At 46.7% G+C, this 18,836-nt stretch overlaps 1 protein-coding gene across 1 annotated transcript in view; it reads left to right on the top strand.

The window, feature by feature from the left end:
- Nucleotides 1-18,836, top strand: part of Nav2 (neuron navigator 2) — a 359,199-nt gene that overhangs the window by 309,436 nt on the left and 30,927 nt on the right. Inside the window, exons 24-31 of the mRNA XM_033764074.1 lie at nucleotides 2,238-2,290; nucleotides 6,876-6,899; nucleotides 7,012-7,086; nucleotides 11,560-11,643; nucleotides 12,024-12,135; nucleotides 13,512-13,657; nucleotides 16,016-16,024; nucleotides 16,456-16,628. Coding sequence (XP_033619965.1) covers nucleotides 2,238-2,290; nucleotides 6,876-6,899; nucleotides 7,012-7,086; nucleotides 11,560-11,643; nucleotides 12,024-12,135; nucleotides 13,512-13,657; nucleotides 16,016-16,024; nucleotides 16,456-16,628 — 676 coding nt within the window. The remainder of the gene's footprint in view (nucleotides 1-2,237; nucleotides 2,291-6,875; nucleotides 6,900-7,011; nucleotides 7,087-11,559; nucleotides 11,644-12,023; nucleotides 12,136-13,511; nucleotides 13,658-16,015; nucleotides 16,025-16,455; nucleotides 16,629-18,836) is intronic.

Below are 18,836 nucleotides of genomic sequence, written 5' to 3'. Positions count from 1 at the left end.
AGAACAGTCTCTAGACTTCTGGTCTGCATATCTTGTTCTTAAATCGCTGTGTGACCTGAGCGCATCCTTTATTTCTCTGAGGTTCCTCAGCAGCAGAGTGGGCTCAGATAGCTCATAGTTACTGGTAGCTGTAAACGTTTGGAGGTGCAGATGTAGGAAGGAAAACTGCACAACACACTTTAGCAAGCTATTTGGGTTCTGCAGCTCAGAAGCATTTTGTTGTGGAGAAGCCTCCACCTGCACGGCCTGGCCTGGACTTGGCTCGGGCTGCCTGCAGGAGGGCCAAGGCATTGGCTCAAGCCAGCCGCATTCAGTTTGGGGTCGACACTGGATGCTAAGGAGTCTGTTCCTTTGGACCGCAGCCTTGCTATTGCTGATTACCACGTGAGAGGAGCTAATTACAGAGAAGTGCAGTGACCTGCACCTTCACCCTGCCAGATGTGTCCCTCTCCACCTGTGGCTCAAGCTCTCACTGCGTTGCTGCTCAAACCGTGTCTGTAGGTTTCTGCAGATGAGATGTAGGAAGAAAGAAAACACTTCCATTTGCCAGCAGCCACAGGTCCCTCCCTGGTATCTGGAGCCGCTTCTAGCAGGGCTTGTGTGCACACGTGGATGAAGAATGACTATATGTTTCCCCAACTTGGCCTGGATGTGTTCTCTCCACTCCCATCTAATCATGAGCTCAAGTAACTCCCCATTTTGGAACATCAGGCCACTACCAGAGGCCTCTGTTCATGTGTGCCATGTATTAACACAGAAAGCCATTATTGGCCATTAACGCCTAACTGATTTTTATGGAATGGAAGTCAGATTATTCCTAGATGGAGGAAAAGATCTTCAACTCGGGTCCTTGCTGAGGAGGGTCGATGTGATGGTGATGGTCTAGAGATCGCACCTGCTGAGCAAGAAGAAGGACATAATGACGAACCAGGAGCCGTGTGGAGAGAGGATGAAGGACGTCCACGCAGTGGCATCATCCAGGGGAAATGAGGAAACGCTGGCTTCATGAAGGAGGCGTTGTTGGACCCAATGCAGTACTTGGACGCATTCCAGACAGAGAGAACTAGATGGGCGAGGACTGAGGTGGGAAGGATGCGCCGGCCTGTTGGGGAGAAGAGCGCAGGATTCACTGTGTGCCAGCAGCATCCAGGAAGGTTTACTGAAAGACCACAGGCAAGTCCTGAGTGTTAGGCTGAGCTGCTCACCAGCGTCTCATTGACGGGTGTCTTCTGCCCACCCCTGAGCTGCGTTGTGAAAGCCACTTGGTGCCCGTGGGAAGTCCCTTCCCAGCCTCCCACTTGCATCTGCATCGCATAGTGTGGGAGTCCAGGCATTCCAGCCATGCTCGGGAAAGCTGTGCTGAGACCTAACACAGGAATAGTTCTGTCTTTCAGCAAGATGCCAAGAAAACAGAGCTGGTTCCAAAACAGAAAACAGCCAGAATATCCCATCCTAGAAAAGACCAGGCTTTAAAATCCATACCAATCACAAAATGTCTACACTGACTCGAGACAGGAAAGGGTGCGAAGAGATCACAAGTATAATTTTAAGTCAACTGTTACCCATCTGAAATAGGAAATAGAACACTTCTAGCTTGAGAAGTCAAATGAAAAAATCTTCAATTCGGGGGACTGGTTTTTAAAACTAATATTCTGCTACATAGTCATCTAAAGATGCTTTTACTATTAGCAGCTTCTTAGGTTCAAAATAATCAGCTCATCTTTTTGCATCTACAAGTGACAGATATAATCAGGGTATAAAATATGTATGCAACACCATCTCAGCCCTACAGGAATACATTAGAAAAAAAGAGTGGAATAAAATATACTGGAATGGTAAGGGCTGCCCCTGGGAATTGGAATTATGAGTCACTACAGCTTATAGCAATGAATATGCTTCTTAATATTCTTTTGTACTTGAAAGTTCCTGTTCCAGAATCATATATTATTTTGATAGTTGAAAAAAAAGTATATTTAGAACATTATAGGAGGAAAAACGTAGGGCAAGAAAAGTGAGTTCCATCAGAGATTATCTCTTATTTGACACTGATCTATCCAAACAAGGAAAGACTGGGCCAAGGTGAGGGTCTCATCCCAGGCTAGGCGGTAATGCGAGGTGGAGAGGTTGCACAGTCATGAGAGGCTAGGCCTCTAATGCTAATTTCCCCCTTTCTTGACCCTTTTTGGTTCCATAGCAGCCAGCTATACAACTCACCTTTTATTTTTTTCTTTTAACAGTTCACGGATCCTCACTCTCCTTGGTTTCCAGCACATCCTCCATTTATTCTACGGTGAGTATAAAATCAGTGCTGTGTGGCTATGGTCATCCTTTTATCAAATGTAGAATAAAATCAGTATACCGAATGCAGAAGAAAATGTGACTGTTTCTCCTTCAGAGAGAACCTCCATTATAAAGGAAGTGAATAACAGGGAACAAGATCTGAAATTCACAAACACATATTACTTGTAATGTACTGACCAATGGGTCTGGAACTGTCTGCTTTTTAAGTGGCAGAGTTCTTCCATGGTGATGGGTTAGAAGGTGTGACAGGCATTGGCCACCTGCTGGTACCCCTGGAAGAGAAAGTCCTTGCAATATTTTATTAAGCTTCTGTCTGCCTCCATTGCTTCATCTGTAAAGTAGAATGAACGGCAGCCCACCTTACAGTGTTGTAATGAGGGCTAAGGGTTCTGAAGGTTTTATTTCACTATAGTAGAGACTCCTAGAGGATGAGAACTCTTTTGATTTTATTCCTAAAAGTAGGTTTGAGAGAAATAAGAATAAGCCATAAACGTAATACAACTCAGGGTAAGCGCTCCTCGATGCTGGCTGTCATCAGCAGTCGATCTCCTGAACAAAAGCGGCATATAATCAATTTGGCTTTTCAGAACTACTCACTTTGTTCAGTAGTACTTACTTTTTAAACCTATACACTGTCTGTCTTATACAAATTAATTTCAGAATTCCTACAGGAAAAAAATTAATTCTTTAACCCATAATTCCATGTAAACAAGTGTTTTAATAATTCAGATTGTGATAATGCTAAGATTGTGGACTTTATAGCAGTTTGAATTGTATGTAGCCCCTTCGATATAAAAGGCTATGCTAGAATTAAGTAAAAGAGACCAGTGCCTGATTGTTGTTCCATAGTCCTATAATGAGCAGACTTTAGTGATTGCTTACATAGTGTGATTTTAATGTTCTAGAGACTCTTACTTTGTTCCTTCCCACCTCACTCCTCCAGCTGCAAAACTCCTCCCTCTTCCCTCGGATCATCCTGTCTGACATTTCATCACTGGGTCCTGGCTTTCCTCTTAAAGGTTTTATGTATATAGTAATCTCAGGGAGGGGTTGCTGCAGGCATTATCCACTAAGAGGGCATGGAGAGGGTCTTCCCACTATCAGCTAGTGGATAAATTTAAATTCTTTCTTCTAGAATGAAACTCTGAGACATGATTACTTCAAATGGTACTTTCAAACCCACATTGGCTTCTTCAACAGTACTTACTGGCACAGTCTATGCCAAACTCTGGACCAAGCCCCAAGGACATGGTTAGGGAGAAAGCAGCCTGTTGCTAAAAGAGAAAGTCAGAGGCACCCAAGGGCCCCTAGGGACATGGGGCTGTAATGTCAAAGGGTTGCTACAGAGCAGCCTTGGCAGAAACTGCCAGCCCCCATGTTTCCCCAGGAGAACCCCCAGGGCTCCTGTCACCACAGGGTGTTGGGCCCTTCTCACAGGCATGAAACATGGGGGCCTGGATTAGAAATGCAGGAAGGAGCATACTCTCGTCCTCTTGTGGGAACTCAGACCTAGGAGCCCATTGTACACCCTCCCCGGGTTCTTTCCCTCACTGCCAACCACTGGAAGCTTTTGCAGTAAAAGCCCTGTATTCTGGGTGATCCTGTTCTGTGTATGTTTCGTGAAGATGGTATTTTTGTCAAAATTGAAATTGTCCTTTGAGTTGATGCTATTTCAATAAATTTCCCAAACCCAATTATAACATTTTTTTAATTCCAAGCTTATTTGGACAAGAGATGCTGGAGGTCTAATCTTAGTTTATTGACACCTTGACTTTGCACCAGTCAGTCAGCTGATAACTCAGTCTCCATTTTGTCTTCAGTGTTGGGAATGAGCAAGATGATCTGGTAGGTTCCCCAGAACCTCTCTGCCCTTCCATGAATCAGAGGGTCAGCGATGCCCATTTGCCATCCTTATATGTGCCTCCTCTGAGAATCTAGGTTGCTTTTTCAGATGAAAAAAAAAAAAACTAACACTTGAATATTTTCATGCCAGAGTAGTCTGCCAATTCCAAGAAAACCTGTAAGTTTGCGCTACCACCTAACAGTGATGTGTAGTCCCTCATCTATTGTTAGCCTCTGGAAAATGGTAAAATGCAGGAAAAATGTTCCGGCTCTGTGAATGTTAAGGTGAGCTAGTTCTTGTTTGTCTTCTAAGAAGCGGTTTTGGGAAACTTTTAAATCACCGCAGACTCAGACCGAGGAGCCTCCTTAATAAGTGGGAGTCTTACAGGCTATAATTAGAAAACAGTAGGGTCTTTCCTTACAATCTGTGTCATTCTTGGATATTTAAAAATGGTCATTCTGCCTGCAATTTTAATTACAAATGAAAGAAAAGGCACAATGAATGCTAAATGAATGCCACAGAGTAGTCATGGCCAGCCCTGGATGGAGAGAGCTTCCCAGAAGCCGCACCTGGTCTGAGACCAGCTTCCTTGGTTGGGAGGGAGAAACAGTTGAGTTCCTTGTGGAATCGCTCTAAGGATGGAGTCCACAGCTCCCCATGAGATCCCCCGATGTTCAGAAGAGCAGTACTGGCTTGGGGACAGACCACATGAGCTCTGCCAGCTGCTGTTGGGAATGGAGATCCACCCTCAGAGGCAGGTGGGCACAATGACAGACAGCCAGGGCTGTTAAGGCCTGGTGACAGAAGTGTTTAAAAGCGGGCTTAGTCCTGAAGCTGGGCGTGGTGGCACATGAGTAATTCCTACATTCTGGGAGGCTGAGGCAAAAGGACTACAAGTTTGTGTCTAGCCTGGGCAATTTATTGACTTAGCAAGACCCTGTTTTTAAATAAAGGCCTGGGGTGGCAGGTGTCTCACAAGTTCACATCCAACCTGGTCAGTTGAGTGACTTAGCAAGAGCCTGTCTCGAAATCAAAAAGGATGTGGATGTAGCTCATTGTGAAGGCCCTAGTTTCAATCCTGAGCTCTACACACAAAAAAGTGGTACTCGTGGTGGTGTGATGGATTGTCCTGTATGGTTAGTTCTGCCTGCTAACAGGCCTCTCCCAGACTCCCAAATGCTGCATAGCTGTGATGTTCTCACAAAATTCTCCATTGGATCAGACTCAGATGTCAGAGGACTTAGTTTTAGAAAGCTACAGACAAATGGTAGGCGAATGTGCTGGTTACAATCATAGGCTGTGGGGCCAGACTGCTTTGGATTCTCCCAGCTCCAGAACTGGGGAAATTACTTACCCGCTCTGGGCCTCTTCATATGCAAAAGAGGAAGACAGTAGTGATGGTATGAGTATCTCCTCAAAGGGCTGACATAAGAATAATGTATAATGATGGTGAGGTGCTTAGAGTAGTCTTTGCCACATGGCGAGCATTCAGTAAATGCTAGTCATTATTACCAGATGGAAACAACACAAGGTCAAAGGCTTGTTCATATTCAAGGCTACATTTAATCACTCCAAACCCCTGAAGGAACACAAGCACAACTACTTTATAAAGTTACTACAAAGATTAAATGAATTGATCCATGCACTGAAAAGTTGTCATGGTTAGGAGCCCTCCTGGAACAAGAGTACTTGAGCGGGATCAGGAAGGAATTCAAATGGGATCCTGGGCAGCTGCCCACCTGCTCTGGCTTGTACTGTGGCGTGGTTCTGCAGGATCTAATGAATCATACTCCTTTTGTTCAGAACTAACAGGACTAAACACTAGAGCCAAAGGTTGATTTCTAAAAATTATAGGGCTATTGCTAATAAAATTAGTCTAGGCTCTTCCAAGGACCCAGGGACAAAATAGGCTCCCTACTGATGTTCACTTCCCTCCTTGGTTCCCAAGTCATTTCTCCACTCCTGGAAAAAGCAGGGATGGAGGAAGGGCAAAGATACTTCCAACATTTCCAAGAAAGGGGTAGGTTCTGTTTTATGGGCCCCCAGGGGAAGAGGAGAAGAGGCCAAGAAAGGTTCCTTCTGCAGCAGGTTCCCCCAGCACATGTGGGCCCGTCTGTGGGACAAGAGAGTCTTAATTTCCTGTGGCAGATACCTGTGTCACCATTTACCCAGAGCTAGCATGGAAGCTTATGCAATAGGAACTGTCAGAGAGTTCACTCTTTTTTTTTTTTTTTTTTTTTTTTTTTTTTTTTTTTTTTTTTTTTTTGTACTGAGAATCGAACTCGGGGACCTTGCACTTGCCAGGCAGGCAGCGGAACCACTGAGCTAAATATGCTGGTTGCATTTGGCATTTCCAGTGGACCAATTTAACTGAACCAGTTTTCCCACAGAAATATACCAGAAAAGAAACTAGACTTCCCTAAACATCCAAATGTTTTTTCATGAAGTTTATTGGTACATTTGAAGCAAACAATACAGTTACATCCATCATTGGGAACTTGCACCTTTACGTGATAGATCTTGGTTCTTGTTTTTTCCCCATCTCCCCTTCTCTCTCTTCACCTACTTCACCCTTCCCTATTTACGAAGGCTTTGTTTCCATTTTTTCACATTATTTCTTTCCCCCTATTTCCTTTCCCCTCCCCTTCCTACTTTGATGTCCCCCCATAGATTGGACTGCCTTGTGCTTTGCTCCTAAACCTGTCTGATTTTCCTTATGATTTATTTGCAGCCAGAAGAAAAGTGCCAGTCGGAGGTAAGGAGCAGTTTCTGGTTGGAGTTCCTTTTTCCCTATTACCTGATACCTCACCCAGCTCAACCTGGAAATGGAGTCCCAAGCAGGTAACCCTGTGCCTTGTCATCTTTAGATCCGCAAGTTGAGGCGGGAGCTGGATGCCTCCCAGGAGAAAGTCTCGGCGCTCACCACCCAGCTGACAGCAAACGTAAGCGAAGACCTGGAGTGAGAGCTTTGGTGACCAGAGTCGGCCGCCCCTGCTTCTGATCCTGCCCTGGGGCCCCCATCCCAGATCACTGCCAGTAGCGCTGGTCAACCTGACCCTTGCTGCCTGGGTTTGTCAACATCTGTGCCATGGGGGTCACCATGCTCACCTTGTGTGATCTGTGCTGGTGGTGTATTAAGCACTCATCAAAACACTGGTTTCCTTTCCCTTCCCTCTTGTAAACATTTTGATCTTAAGGGCAAACCAAAAACAAGAAAAGGAGGAAAAAAAATAAATTTTAGGGCTCCAGAATAAATAGCCAAGCTGCTTTGTAATTGTAATATGCACGATTACATGTTCAGAAGACATTGCCAACCAACATTCAGTTCTGCAAGGGCTTTGAATGCCAGCTGTGCCCCAGGCACTGTGAGTTCAGCAGCCAGTCAGTGCAGTCACTGTTATCTGAGCATTCCGCCTCTGAGATTGCAGAGAGACAAAACAAATAATTTTCCTATAACATGCTTATGACTGAGATAAGGCGAGGAGGCTATAAGGAGGAGCGCCTGTCTCGGTCTTCGTTGAGGGACAGACAGGACTTCCAGAGGGGGTGACAGCTGATGGATGTCGCGTAGGAGAGAGTGCAGGGGGAGGACCGCATTCCAGCCCCAGAGAATGCTCTGTGGGGACGCCAAGGTGAAAGCTCGTGGTGCATTTGGAACTATAATTAGAAGCTGTGGCTGAGAGGCAGTGGTGGAAACGAGAAGGATGTGGTGAGGAAGACGGCATCGAAGAGACAAAGGGCAGAGCTCAGAGTGGGTTGTGAGGACAGCCCTGCCTGCTCGTTTGCAGCCAGCAGTGAGATCAGAGGGGACAGAGCACAGCACACCCCATCAGTGAGGCCCTAAGAGAAGCTGTGTTACAGAACTGGGGCTTGGTAAGGGCTGAGGCTGGGAAAGACAGAGCCTAACGTATGAGAAGGTGCCTAGGGGCCTCTGAGCAAGGCTTTCTGCCCATGAGTTCACAGCCCAGTCAGAAGGTGCCCATGTGACCCGCAGGTGCTGTGAAAATGGAAAGCAACCTCAAAAGGTTATCTTCCTTGACCATCACACTGAGTCAGTACTCCAAGTATGGTGATCATTTACCTGGAGCCTTGCCCTGGTAATTAATTTCCAGACTGCCCCTGAATTTGCTCAAGGAAACCGTGTCTCTTTAGAGCCTGCATGTGGAGTGCATGGCACCTTAATTACAATAACTGCCTGGATGATTGTTCAGCCTCCTAGCTTCTCTTGCATTTCTGGAAATCTTTGATTTTTTTTCCCCCAAAACCCTAACATAGTAAGTCATTGTATTTTGTGATTCTTTATTTCTTTACCTCTGCCATCAATAGTCCTGCTACCAATAGGTCATTGGAAATGGAAGTGAGAACTGAATTCTGGGGCTTAGATTTTATTTTAAAAATAGCAGGAGTGGTCTGGGCATGGATTATTCATGTGGATAACCAAATGTGTGCATTTGAACCCAGAACCATCTACAGACCCAATGAGCCAGGGTCTCCTGGGTGAGACCTGAACATACGAAGGGTGACAATAACCTCTTCCAGGTGATTATGGGTGACTGCTAATTAAGAGCGATGGCTGTCAATTGCAGCCTTTTACTAACCGACAGGTAGTAATCAACTTACTTCCCAGTGAATTTGGGTTACTCCCCCACCATAGCTAGCCTTACCTGGGCCCATTGGAGCTCCACTCTGTCTTCTGGAAGAATCACAGCGACATCCCTTGTATTAGTCCCAGAGTGTTTTGCTCCTCATAAAAGCCACTGAATCCAGTATTTTTTTAAAGTAAATATTTAGTCTTAGCGCACACCACCAGCGGCACTAACGTGTCTTATTGCCGCTGTCTTTCTTACAGAGCAGGCTGTTTGTTTTTCTAAGGCAAACTACTCGAAGCCACCTTCCCTTGGTGTCTCCACACCGCTCCTGTTTGTTTTCCCTGGGAATGTGAGAAAGTGCTCCACGAGAGACTGTGCTGGGCTCGCCCCTCCACTGGTGTTTTCATAATCGCTCCCTGGACACAAGGGCGGGCTGCTGGCTGGCCAGCAGAATGCGATCTTCCGGCTCTAAGGAGTGTGGTTTCTTTTCAGAGCTTGCAAAAACACCTGCTTAGGGGTTGGGTGTTTGATTTGGTTTTTAGCTGAATAGAGAGTAGGAATGCTCACAATGGAATCATGGGTAGCAATGAAGTGCAGAACTGAAACCCATGGACATTGAATCACTCGCTTTTAACTTTGTCCTTACTCTGGTTGCTCTGCAACGCAAGGGTGGAGGATGTTTTTCAGACATCTGTGTCCTGACCCATTTCCTTAGTTCACTGTGTAATTGTCTTGAATTGAGTGGCTTTGGTTTTACCATGTTTTCCATTGCAAACAAAAGCGTTCCTCTTTATTTAAAATACAGAGGCGTTTTCTCCACTTTTAGCAGAGGGCAAGAATGCAACCAGGAGGAGTCCTGTGAAAGTTACTCTCTTACCACAAGTGGCTCCGCTTGCTGCCAACAGTTATTCGTAGCTGTCTTAGCCCCCTTCTCGTTGCTGGGACACATAACTGGACACCCACAACTTCAAGAAGGAAAGGTTGACTTTGGCCACACATTAGTCCAGTGCAGATTGGGTCCAGCACAGAAACAAGATGGTGGAAGGCTCTGGGCAGAGGAAGGCTGCTTACATCGTGGCAGCCAGGAAGCAGACGAAGGAGCTGGGGGTAGAAATGTACCTTCCTGGGCCACTTCCTCCAACCAAGCACACCTCCTACCAGCACACTTAGCACATTCAGTTTAGTGTCCCCATGACCCAATCGCTGTCAGAACACACGAGGCTCTGGGGGAACACACCAAGTCTAAACCATAGCACTAGCTTTATTTCTTAGCTTCAACTATCCCTGCTTGGTGAAGTCCAATAAACAGAGCCTTGGAGTCTCTCATCCGGCTCCTCCTGAGATCTAACTGCCACTGACCCTCCAGCGTGTATCCTTCACCAGCAGTGGTGGGGACACAGGAGAGCTAGGTGACACAGTGCTGCCTCACATCAAATGTAAGGTCTGCTGGTCCATCTTCTCTGTCACCAAGCGGCCTGTATCTAGAGGACCTGCCTCTATTCCGTTACAGAGTTAGAGTCTGTGATCCTAGAGAGTTAGGTCACATGATCCTAGCTAGCTACTGGATTCTTAATTCCAGTGTTGGAAATTCCTTAGTGAGACTATTTGAAAAAAGTATCCTTCCTTTATTCTTGGTTTGCTTGTTTGTTGTTTGTTTCCTTTGGTTTTGGCTTTTTTTTTTTTTTTTTTTTGGCAGTACTAGAGATTCAACCTAGGACTTTATCATTGAGCTGCAGCCTCAGCTCTCTTTTTATTTTTTATTTTGAGACAGGATCTTGCCAAGTCACTAAATTGTCCAGGCTGGGCTCCAACTTGCAGTCCCCCTGCCTCAGCCTCCCAGACAGCTGAGATTATAGTGTGTACCACCACACCGGGCTAGGGCTTATTCTTGATTTTAATGACATTACCAGGATCCTCAATCAATCATCCAACACCTCGCCTTCTTAGTATTCTGTATGCCACAGAGAAGGCCTGGTGTTGGGACACAGAGTTCCCTCCTGCCCTGGAAAGGGAACTGGCAGAGAAGGGGTGGCAGGAAAATGCCATGTTTTTCAATTCTAAGATGCATGGCTTTTCTTTTCCAATGGTGTAATGTCTTTCAAAAATGGATACATTTTTTAACTGTACTTGGCCATATTTTTTAAATGTCCTAATGATGTATAAAATCAGAGTGCAGTGATGTTGTGTTCTAACAGACATGTGCATAGTACATGAGAGCCTGTAGGGCAGTCGTGTCTCCCCAGGGGAACCAGGACAGGTTTCTCCAGGGAGGTAGCAGATGGGCCTTGCCGTGCCTTTTATTAACCAGGACTCTAACAAGCAAAGCATGCCACCCACTTGTTGGTTGATTCTACAAACATGCTTACAATGAACCTCTAGTATGAACCTGTTGCTTGCTGAACAAATCATCCTACAGTGTAGTAGAGAAGGCAAACATAAACCTGCAATCAGAAGGCCACATGTATTTCTAATTACTGTCTCAGAAAGCAGGTCAGAGGGGTCGTGAGCCTATGAGAGTGAATATGGGAGCGCCAACCCAGGCCTGGGCTGTCACAAAGGCCTTAGCAGAGAGTTCTTAAGACAGATGCATAAAAATTAGCCAGTAGGAAAGGGTATTCTAGGCAGAGGGGGAAAGGATGCATAGGGGCCAAAGGATCATGGGGGCTTGGAGAACTTCATAGCTGATTTGATTAATCGCAAAGAGTGCTGGGGAGAGACCAGACCAAGGGGTCCCAGGGGGGTTTCTGGCTTGAAAACCCAGCATTTCTTACGCACTCTTGCCTCACAGGGTAACCTAACTGAACCCCCTGCTTCCCCCCACCCCAGGCCCACCTCGTGGCAGCCTTTGAGCAGAGTCTCGGAAACATGACCATCAGGCTCCAGAGTCTGACCATGACGGCTGAGCAGAAGGTAAGGCCCTCACTGCCTGCTGAGTCACAGCAAACGCAACCATACTGCGCTCTTTCACTTCAGATAATTATGCAGGTTTTAACATACTTCTTGGGCTAGTAGGGTTTAACTTTCAAGAACAGATCTGTTGAGTAAGGGTTGAATGATGGTAGAAGCATCAAGAGCCAGCCTTTGTGGTCCCATTCCGCTCCTATATGGTCCCATATGTTCCCATATGAAGATCGGTCCCACTTTGGTCCACCCTCATGCAGGACACGAAGGCCCTATTGATCCTCCTCCTCCCTTCCCTCCTCTGTTGAAGCCAAACTGTCCTTCCCGAAGGTCTGTACAGCTCTGTCCAAAATGGATTTGGGGGACCAACGTGTCTTTCTCGTCCTTAGGATTCAGAACTGAATGAGTTAAGAAAAACCATCGAGCTGCTAAAGAAACAGAACGCAGCTGCCCAGGCTGCCATTAATGGAGTAATTAACACACCTGAGCTCAAATGCAAAGGTAAAGTATGAACAGTCTTCAGCCAGAGAACCTGGCACCCTTGGCGGCACATGATGCAACCTCCCTGCTGGGCACTGGGGCTTGGAATCTGCCTCTGAATTGCAGGGCAAGTCCTGGAACACAAGCACCTTACCTTGGGTTCTTTCTGGCCTCCCCGAAAATGGCTAGCTCATCTTCTCTGAGATACCTCAAAAGGCAAGGACAATAGACTTCTCTTGGTAGAGTGTCGAAGTGTATATTATAGCCCTTAACTTCCTTCATGCATCCATATTTCCACGCTGACAAGGGCGAAACTGAAGTGGGTTTATCGGGACCCTTGTCCTGGAAAACCTGTCTGAATAAATTGTTTTGTCTATAATTGAGGTTAAAGATAACACAGGTGTGTGGGTGAGTTACCTCCTGTTCTGAAAGCATAAACAGTAGAAAACAGACTAAGTACTGTTGATAGCTAGCTCTTTTGGGACACTTAACCTATGTTCTAAGCACTATGCTGGATGTTTTTGTTATTTAATTTATTATCTCAACTCTCCACAACAACCAGCGTATCACACTGGTTCTTTCTGCATCACACTGATGAGAGCTCTGAGCTTCAGGGAGAACAGTTGCCTCCTGAGGTCAGAGTGGAGTCAGACACATCAGTGGGACCAGTCCCTGAGTCTGCCTAGCTTTAATGCCGGTGCTCTTCAGGGTATGGCTCTGGGTACCACGCTGTCCTCAATAGGGAAATACAGAGAATGTTAGTTCAAGAATCCCTGTTATTTTCAGTGTCCCTGGTCTTCTGGATGTTGCGCCTCCTAAACCAAGTGAGGGTAAATGGGAAGGATTAACGAGAGCTGGCCAGACAGAGTGGAGGAAAGAGAATTGCAAGAAAAGGGAACAGCACATAGAAGTCATGCGCTGAGATGGGCTGGTTGCTTCTGAAGGGACAAGGGGGCATGTGCAGCCAGGAGCAAGACCGCCAAGGAGCAGGCCTGGGAGTGTGGCGAGTTGTATCCTAGTACTGCAAAAGAGAGAGAAAAAAGAAAAGGAGCAGATAGAGGGGGCTGACAACAAAGGTGGTTACTACCTCAGTTCAGAGTCATATTTTCCTGCCTATGAGCAGCTTAGAGACCTGGACTGGGGGACATTATTTCTAAGCCTCCCTAGGTTCGTGTTTTATAAGGCAGGAAGAGGTAGATGCCATTTAAGTGACCAAAGAAGACATAGCAACATCTATTTCCACACGTAGGAGCCAACAGTGGGTATCAGGTGATGGATGTCTCAGTGGAGAACAGCTAGGGGTCCCTAGATGTGTGGGTTGCATTTTAAGGACATTGTCAGGAGAAGGAACTGGGCCCAAGCCAGGAGGTGGTGACTGGCCCTGCCTGGCTCCCCAGGAAATGGCACCTCGCAGGCCACAGACCTCCGCATCCGCAGACAGCACTCCTCCGACAGCGTCTCCAGCATCAACAGCGCCACCAGCCACTCTAGCGTGGGCAGCAACATCGAGAGTGACTCGAAGAAGAAGAAGAGGAAGAACTGGGTGAGTGTCCACCCACACACTCTGCGGGGACTGGCGACAGAGTCCACGGCAGAACCAGTGTCCCCCAGAAAAAGCCTGCATTGCCCCTTATTTAACCTCAGAACCACAGACCCTTGGAAACAGATCCACAGAAATGAGTATGGACAGGTTTTTAGTAAAACCAATGTTGTGCTCAGCAAAACACATGGAATGATGAAACCACCACCGCTTAGTTGTTTTCTTTCATGAGACTTTATAGGAGAGCCTTATCTTTCATTTCATATATGTGTCATTTCTTTGTCATCTGTGTTGCCCATAGAGTCCTAGAATAGTGACTCTCAAGTGGCCTCTTTTTACTTCGTTCCAAAGCGTTTTTTGAGCATGACTCAGTGGTTATCCCATCGTTCGCTGTCATCTTTATCTATTTATACAGTTGGCTAAGACAGAGAGCATCAAACCAAGTTTTTAGAAAAACATTTCAACCCTGTTTCCTTAACAGAAGTTTGATAATGCTTATGTTGGAACCACCGAATGGAGAGTGTCACAGAGTTCATCTCTATTGCAGTGTTTCTCCATGCGTCCTTAATCCCCACAAGCTGCTTGGTTTTCTAGATGGCAGTTCTACCCTCTGTCCTGGGAAGGTTCCACCCCTGTCCAGTTATTAGTCCTGCCGGCCAGCCTTTGGAGCACTGCCTTGTACCGCTCTTCCTCTTGCAAACAGGGGCGCTCCAAGTTATCTGCCATCAGCCAGCACTCAGAGAACCCCCTGTGTCAGTGCTGACAGCACCGTGTTCTCATAGTGGCTCCCACGTCCTTATTCATTCCATACCCCGCTCCCTCATTCTGTGTTATCCTGGATGGGTGGTGAGGTCTAGTGATAGAGGAGTTGGGGATTTAGTGATTTGATTATCGATCATTGGCCTTGGAGGCGCATGAAAAGTGCAGCTCCGTGTTCCCTTCTTATCATCCTGATTGATTTTGTTCTTAAGTTAACTAATGGCTTTTAGTCAACTCACTCGCTATGGCTAAATAAATAGAGTTAACTCCAACTGCCACCTCAACTGTACATTGGATAATATAGTCTGAGCTGATTTTCGAAGTGATAAGAGAAAATTATTTTCTATGAAAAATCATAGTTATCTCTCCCAGCCAAGCCATAAAACTCGTTTATGTTAGTTTTAGACTCTTGGTTATCAGTGAAATCGGAGAGTGTGGATAATTGGCATTCTCAGCTTTTCCCAAAGTTTAATTCTGTCAAATCTTCATAATCTCCTTTTCCACCTGGCTTTTTACCAGAGGTAGGGGCAAGGATTCAGTTTGTTGAATTGTGTGACAGATCCTTCCGTTTCCATGGCTACTCTCTGGAAATGTGGTGAGAAGTAGAAAATGAGAGAGCAGTAGAGTCTAGATTTTCCCGCAAGCAGGACATGCAGTTAGAGATGAAACCCACTGATGAGAGGAAAATCTCATCCATTTGCCAAATGGCCCATTTTCTGATTTTTCTCTAGCTAAGAAAATCACTAAAATATGTTTTTCAGAAGAAAAATAGACTTTAAGAAAAGGAAATTACTTTTTTTTAAGACCTTTATTCAAGACAAGACATTATCTTTTTGGCTTAGAAAAATACATGCTCATGGCTTTCAGAGTTGCTTGTTTCCTTCTTCTAAGATAGTCTAAGTTGCCCATGCCAGCCTGGAACTTACATTTCCCTTCCTCAGTCTCCCAAGTAGCCGATATTGTAGACATTCTCCATCATGCCTGGCAGAGAATTGCATTTAATTCATTATTCCCTTGTTAGAATTTTTCAGGTCCATCTCATGGTTTAGGAAGATTATACCCATCCTTTTTTTTTTTCCAATATGGTTTGTCAAAATCTTAAATGACTGTCCATATTTTGATGAGCAAGATGGCTAATTCCCTGCTTACTGGATCATCTTCTCTGCCTGAGGACAGTAGGCATTTCCTCCTTGGTGGGGTTGGCAAGGAGTGTACAGTCCTTTGTGACTACAGTCACAAGACTGCCATTGCTCAGCAGAGAACTCAAGTCCCACCCCTACCCCCGACTCAACCATCAAGATGACTGATAAGAGCAGGAGAAAGGCAGGGAAACACAGAAAGTGGGGCCAACTATTTTGGTGAGGCAGGGAGCCCCAGATTCTAGGGGCTCCACGGCCTGCCCTTCCCTTCCTCTCATGGAGGAAAGTGCCGCTGGCTAGTAAAAGTCCCCACGCCTCCTGGAGACCGCCTCTGTGCCTGGTGTTTAGTATTAGCCATTTTGCATCTGTAAAGTTCCAGGCTTTCCCTGTCACTGGCTTTCTCTGATAAAAATTATCTTTTTTCCTTCCCCTTCCCCATTTTTGCTTGCGTTTTCTCTGGCAGGTCAATGAGGTAAGCAAGACCAACTTTCCTATCAGATACCGAGCTAACCCATCCATTGAAACGACTAACCTCGTCCTGGCACCTGTCACCTACCCCCGTCCTGGCCCCTGTCCCCCCCCCCCCATCTGCACATCCTGCTTTGTTGCTGTGTAACCTCATCCTCCCAACACCCCGTCCGCTGAGCCAGGCTCTGCCTTGCTGTTGGCATCTGGTCTCGAACCCAGAGCAGGCATGGAATGTTACCCCAAGGTCCAGTCCTCTTAGCTGTCAGCACCGATAACTCTTCTTCCCTTAATGCACTGATTCCAGAGAGCTGTGGGCGCCTGTTCCGTTGCTGGGGAGATTCGGGAGAATTCATTGCTCTTTTGTGTGCATGTCTGGTCAGCCAGCTCCTAAGCACTGGCGCAGCCCCTGCAAGGCTGATGGTCTCATGCATTCAGTTGCGCAGCTCCTTCAAGCAAGCTTTCGGGAAGAAGAGGTCCCCGAAGTCGGCGTCCTCTCATTCGGACATCGAGGAGATGACCGATTCTTCTTTGCCTTCCTCGCCAAAGCTGCCGCACAATGGGTCCGCGGGATCCACTCCGTTGCTGAGGAATTCTCACTCCAACTCTCTGTAAGTCTGTCTGCTGGGGTCACGCTGCCTGTCGCATGATGTCTTTCGCCCCTAAGAAGCTCTCCGGACATAGATGGGCGGCAAGTCCTGCTGGGACACGCCTCCTTGGGACCCTTCTCAGTCTACTTTCATGGGACTTTGCTCGGTTTTCCCGTGTTCTAGGAATGGGAAGGTGGAGTGAGAAAGAAAACTTGGGTGTAGATGATGGTGCTGTTGGTGCCTAGGATTCATAGCTGGCCTTAAAGTGACTTAACTTTGCATTTCTTGCCTTGTCAAGTGGGATAATGGCTGTTGTCTCCTTATCCTAAGGACTGAACAAGATAAAGTGATTTGAAAGAGCCAGAACCATTTGCCATGAGGGGACGATAGTGTTATAGGTTGGGCAGTTGTTGCTGAAATTCTGGTTCCTCTGGGTGGCAAGACTCAGATCACACCTTTCTTCTTTGGTTGAAATTTTTGAACTCTTTGATGTCAGAAATTTTAGCTATAGGGCCGGGGATTTAGCTCAGTGGTTCTGCCGCCTGCCTCGCAAGCACAAGGATCCGAGTTCAATCCCTGGTACCCCCCCCCAAAAAAAGAAAGAAATTAGAGCTATAAAAACTGGAGAAAGGGGCTGGGGATTTAGCTCAGTGGTGCCACCACCTGCCTCGCAAGCACAAGGACCAGAGTTCAATCCCTGGTACCAAAAAAACAGAAAGAAACAAACAAACAAACCAGAGAAATCTAGTGATAATCCTCTTGACCAAAAGATTGTGGATTTTGTAAAATGATTTATTCTACCCAACTTTCTGTGAGATAGCAGCTTGTACCTTGCTCTCCAGGCACACAGGGATTGTTTTGTTCAGGTATTTGGGTGCTGTTCCCCTGGCTATTAGTGACCCAGAGAAGAGCCATCTGTCCTTGCCTGTCCTGTGCCCAGGGTTTCTGCTGCGCTCCATACCTCACATAGGCCTGGAGAGGCGCTGTCTGTAATACCAAGAACAGGAATGGCTTGGTGCTTGGTGGATGGGGACCCTGGTACCCACTGAGAAAGTGGCACACCTGGCTCCCTGCAGCAGAGAGAAAGGCTGCCTCTGCCCCTTTAATGGGGCTGAATTCCACGTCAGACTGTGCTGCACTGGGCTTAGAATCGTCCATGATGAACAGGATCACATGTAGTCTGTGAGGAAAGCTACCAGCCAGAGGAGACAGTTCCTAGGAGGAGATAGGATCTGGGACTTGGGTCAGAGTAGCCATTGGGACAGGGTTAGAAAGAGAAGGCCGGTGATACAAATCCCAGTTTCCATGTTGATTAATGTAGCGGTGATTGCATCTGCTTCAATGGATTCTTGAGAGAGGCAGATTAGGTCGTATGACTAAGGGCCTCCCTATCCCCGTTCTATCGTGCATCACTCAAGAGGCTTTGTCAGTAGAGCCAACCCTATGTCTGCTTACCTCGCCAGCCCTCCTAGTGCCCAGTCCCTGCCCAGGTGCCTTCTTCGTGGGTGCTGGAAATACGGGGAAGATCGGACTGTCCAGGGCTCAGGTCTGATACACCAACTGCATGGAAGATGGGAAGTGAAGGTTGGAAACCATCCCCACTGCCTGCTAGTGAACAGTGGCCACCCAGGCTGGCCGTTGTGTGGAGACAGTCAGCTCCTGCACTGTTAGGGTGCACTGCACTAAGAGGGTGGCCACAGGGACATAAACTTCTGTTACAGAAGGAGGTAGCATTTTCTTGAGGAGAGAAAGAAAGAGAAACTACGAAGGGCTGGACCCCAGTCTGTCCCTGCCAGTGCCTCATGTTTTCTTGAGTGCTAGGTTGGATGGATAGTAGAGAATGTGGCTCCTCCTTGGTCAACTGTGTGCCTGGCAAATCAACACAGGTCAGTCTCGCGTGGGCCATGCTCCACCCCAAGCATCCCTGTTCACTCATTCCCTGACAAGAAGAAGGAAGCAGTAGTCTACTCCTGATATATTGATTTGAACTCTGTGTTGTGTAGCCAGGGAAGCAGAGCATTGTGTGCCTGGTGTCATGCAGGGTCTAAGGATCATGTTAACAAGATGCCCACTCTGGGGAGAGTAGGGACCACTAGGGATGTAACACAGTGCTACTCACTGCACTCCTGAGTCTCCACTCAGTGTCAAGCACCTTTCCTAGCTCTGTTACAGCAGCATCGGGGACCAATAGAGCTCTATTTCTGGAGCTATATGCCGTGGGTTGGAGGT

This window comes from Fukomys damarensis, unplaced genomic scaffold, assembly GCF_012274545.1.
Source record: "Fukomys damarensis isolate Sample0158 unplaced genomic scaffold, DMR_v1.0_HiC HiC_scaffold_16, whole genome shotgun sequence".
Classification (NCBI taxonomy): domain Eukaryota; kingdom Metazoa; phylum Chordata; class Mammalia; order Rodentia; family Bathyergidae; genus Fukomys; species Fukomys damarensis.
The sequence above is the reverse complement of the archived record's forward strand: the minus strand, read 5'-3'. Positions and strand labels throughout refer to the sequence as shown.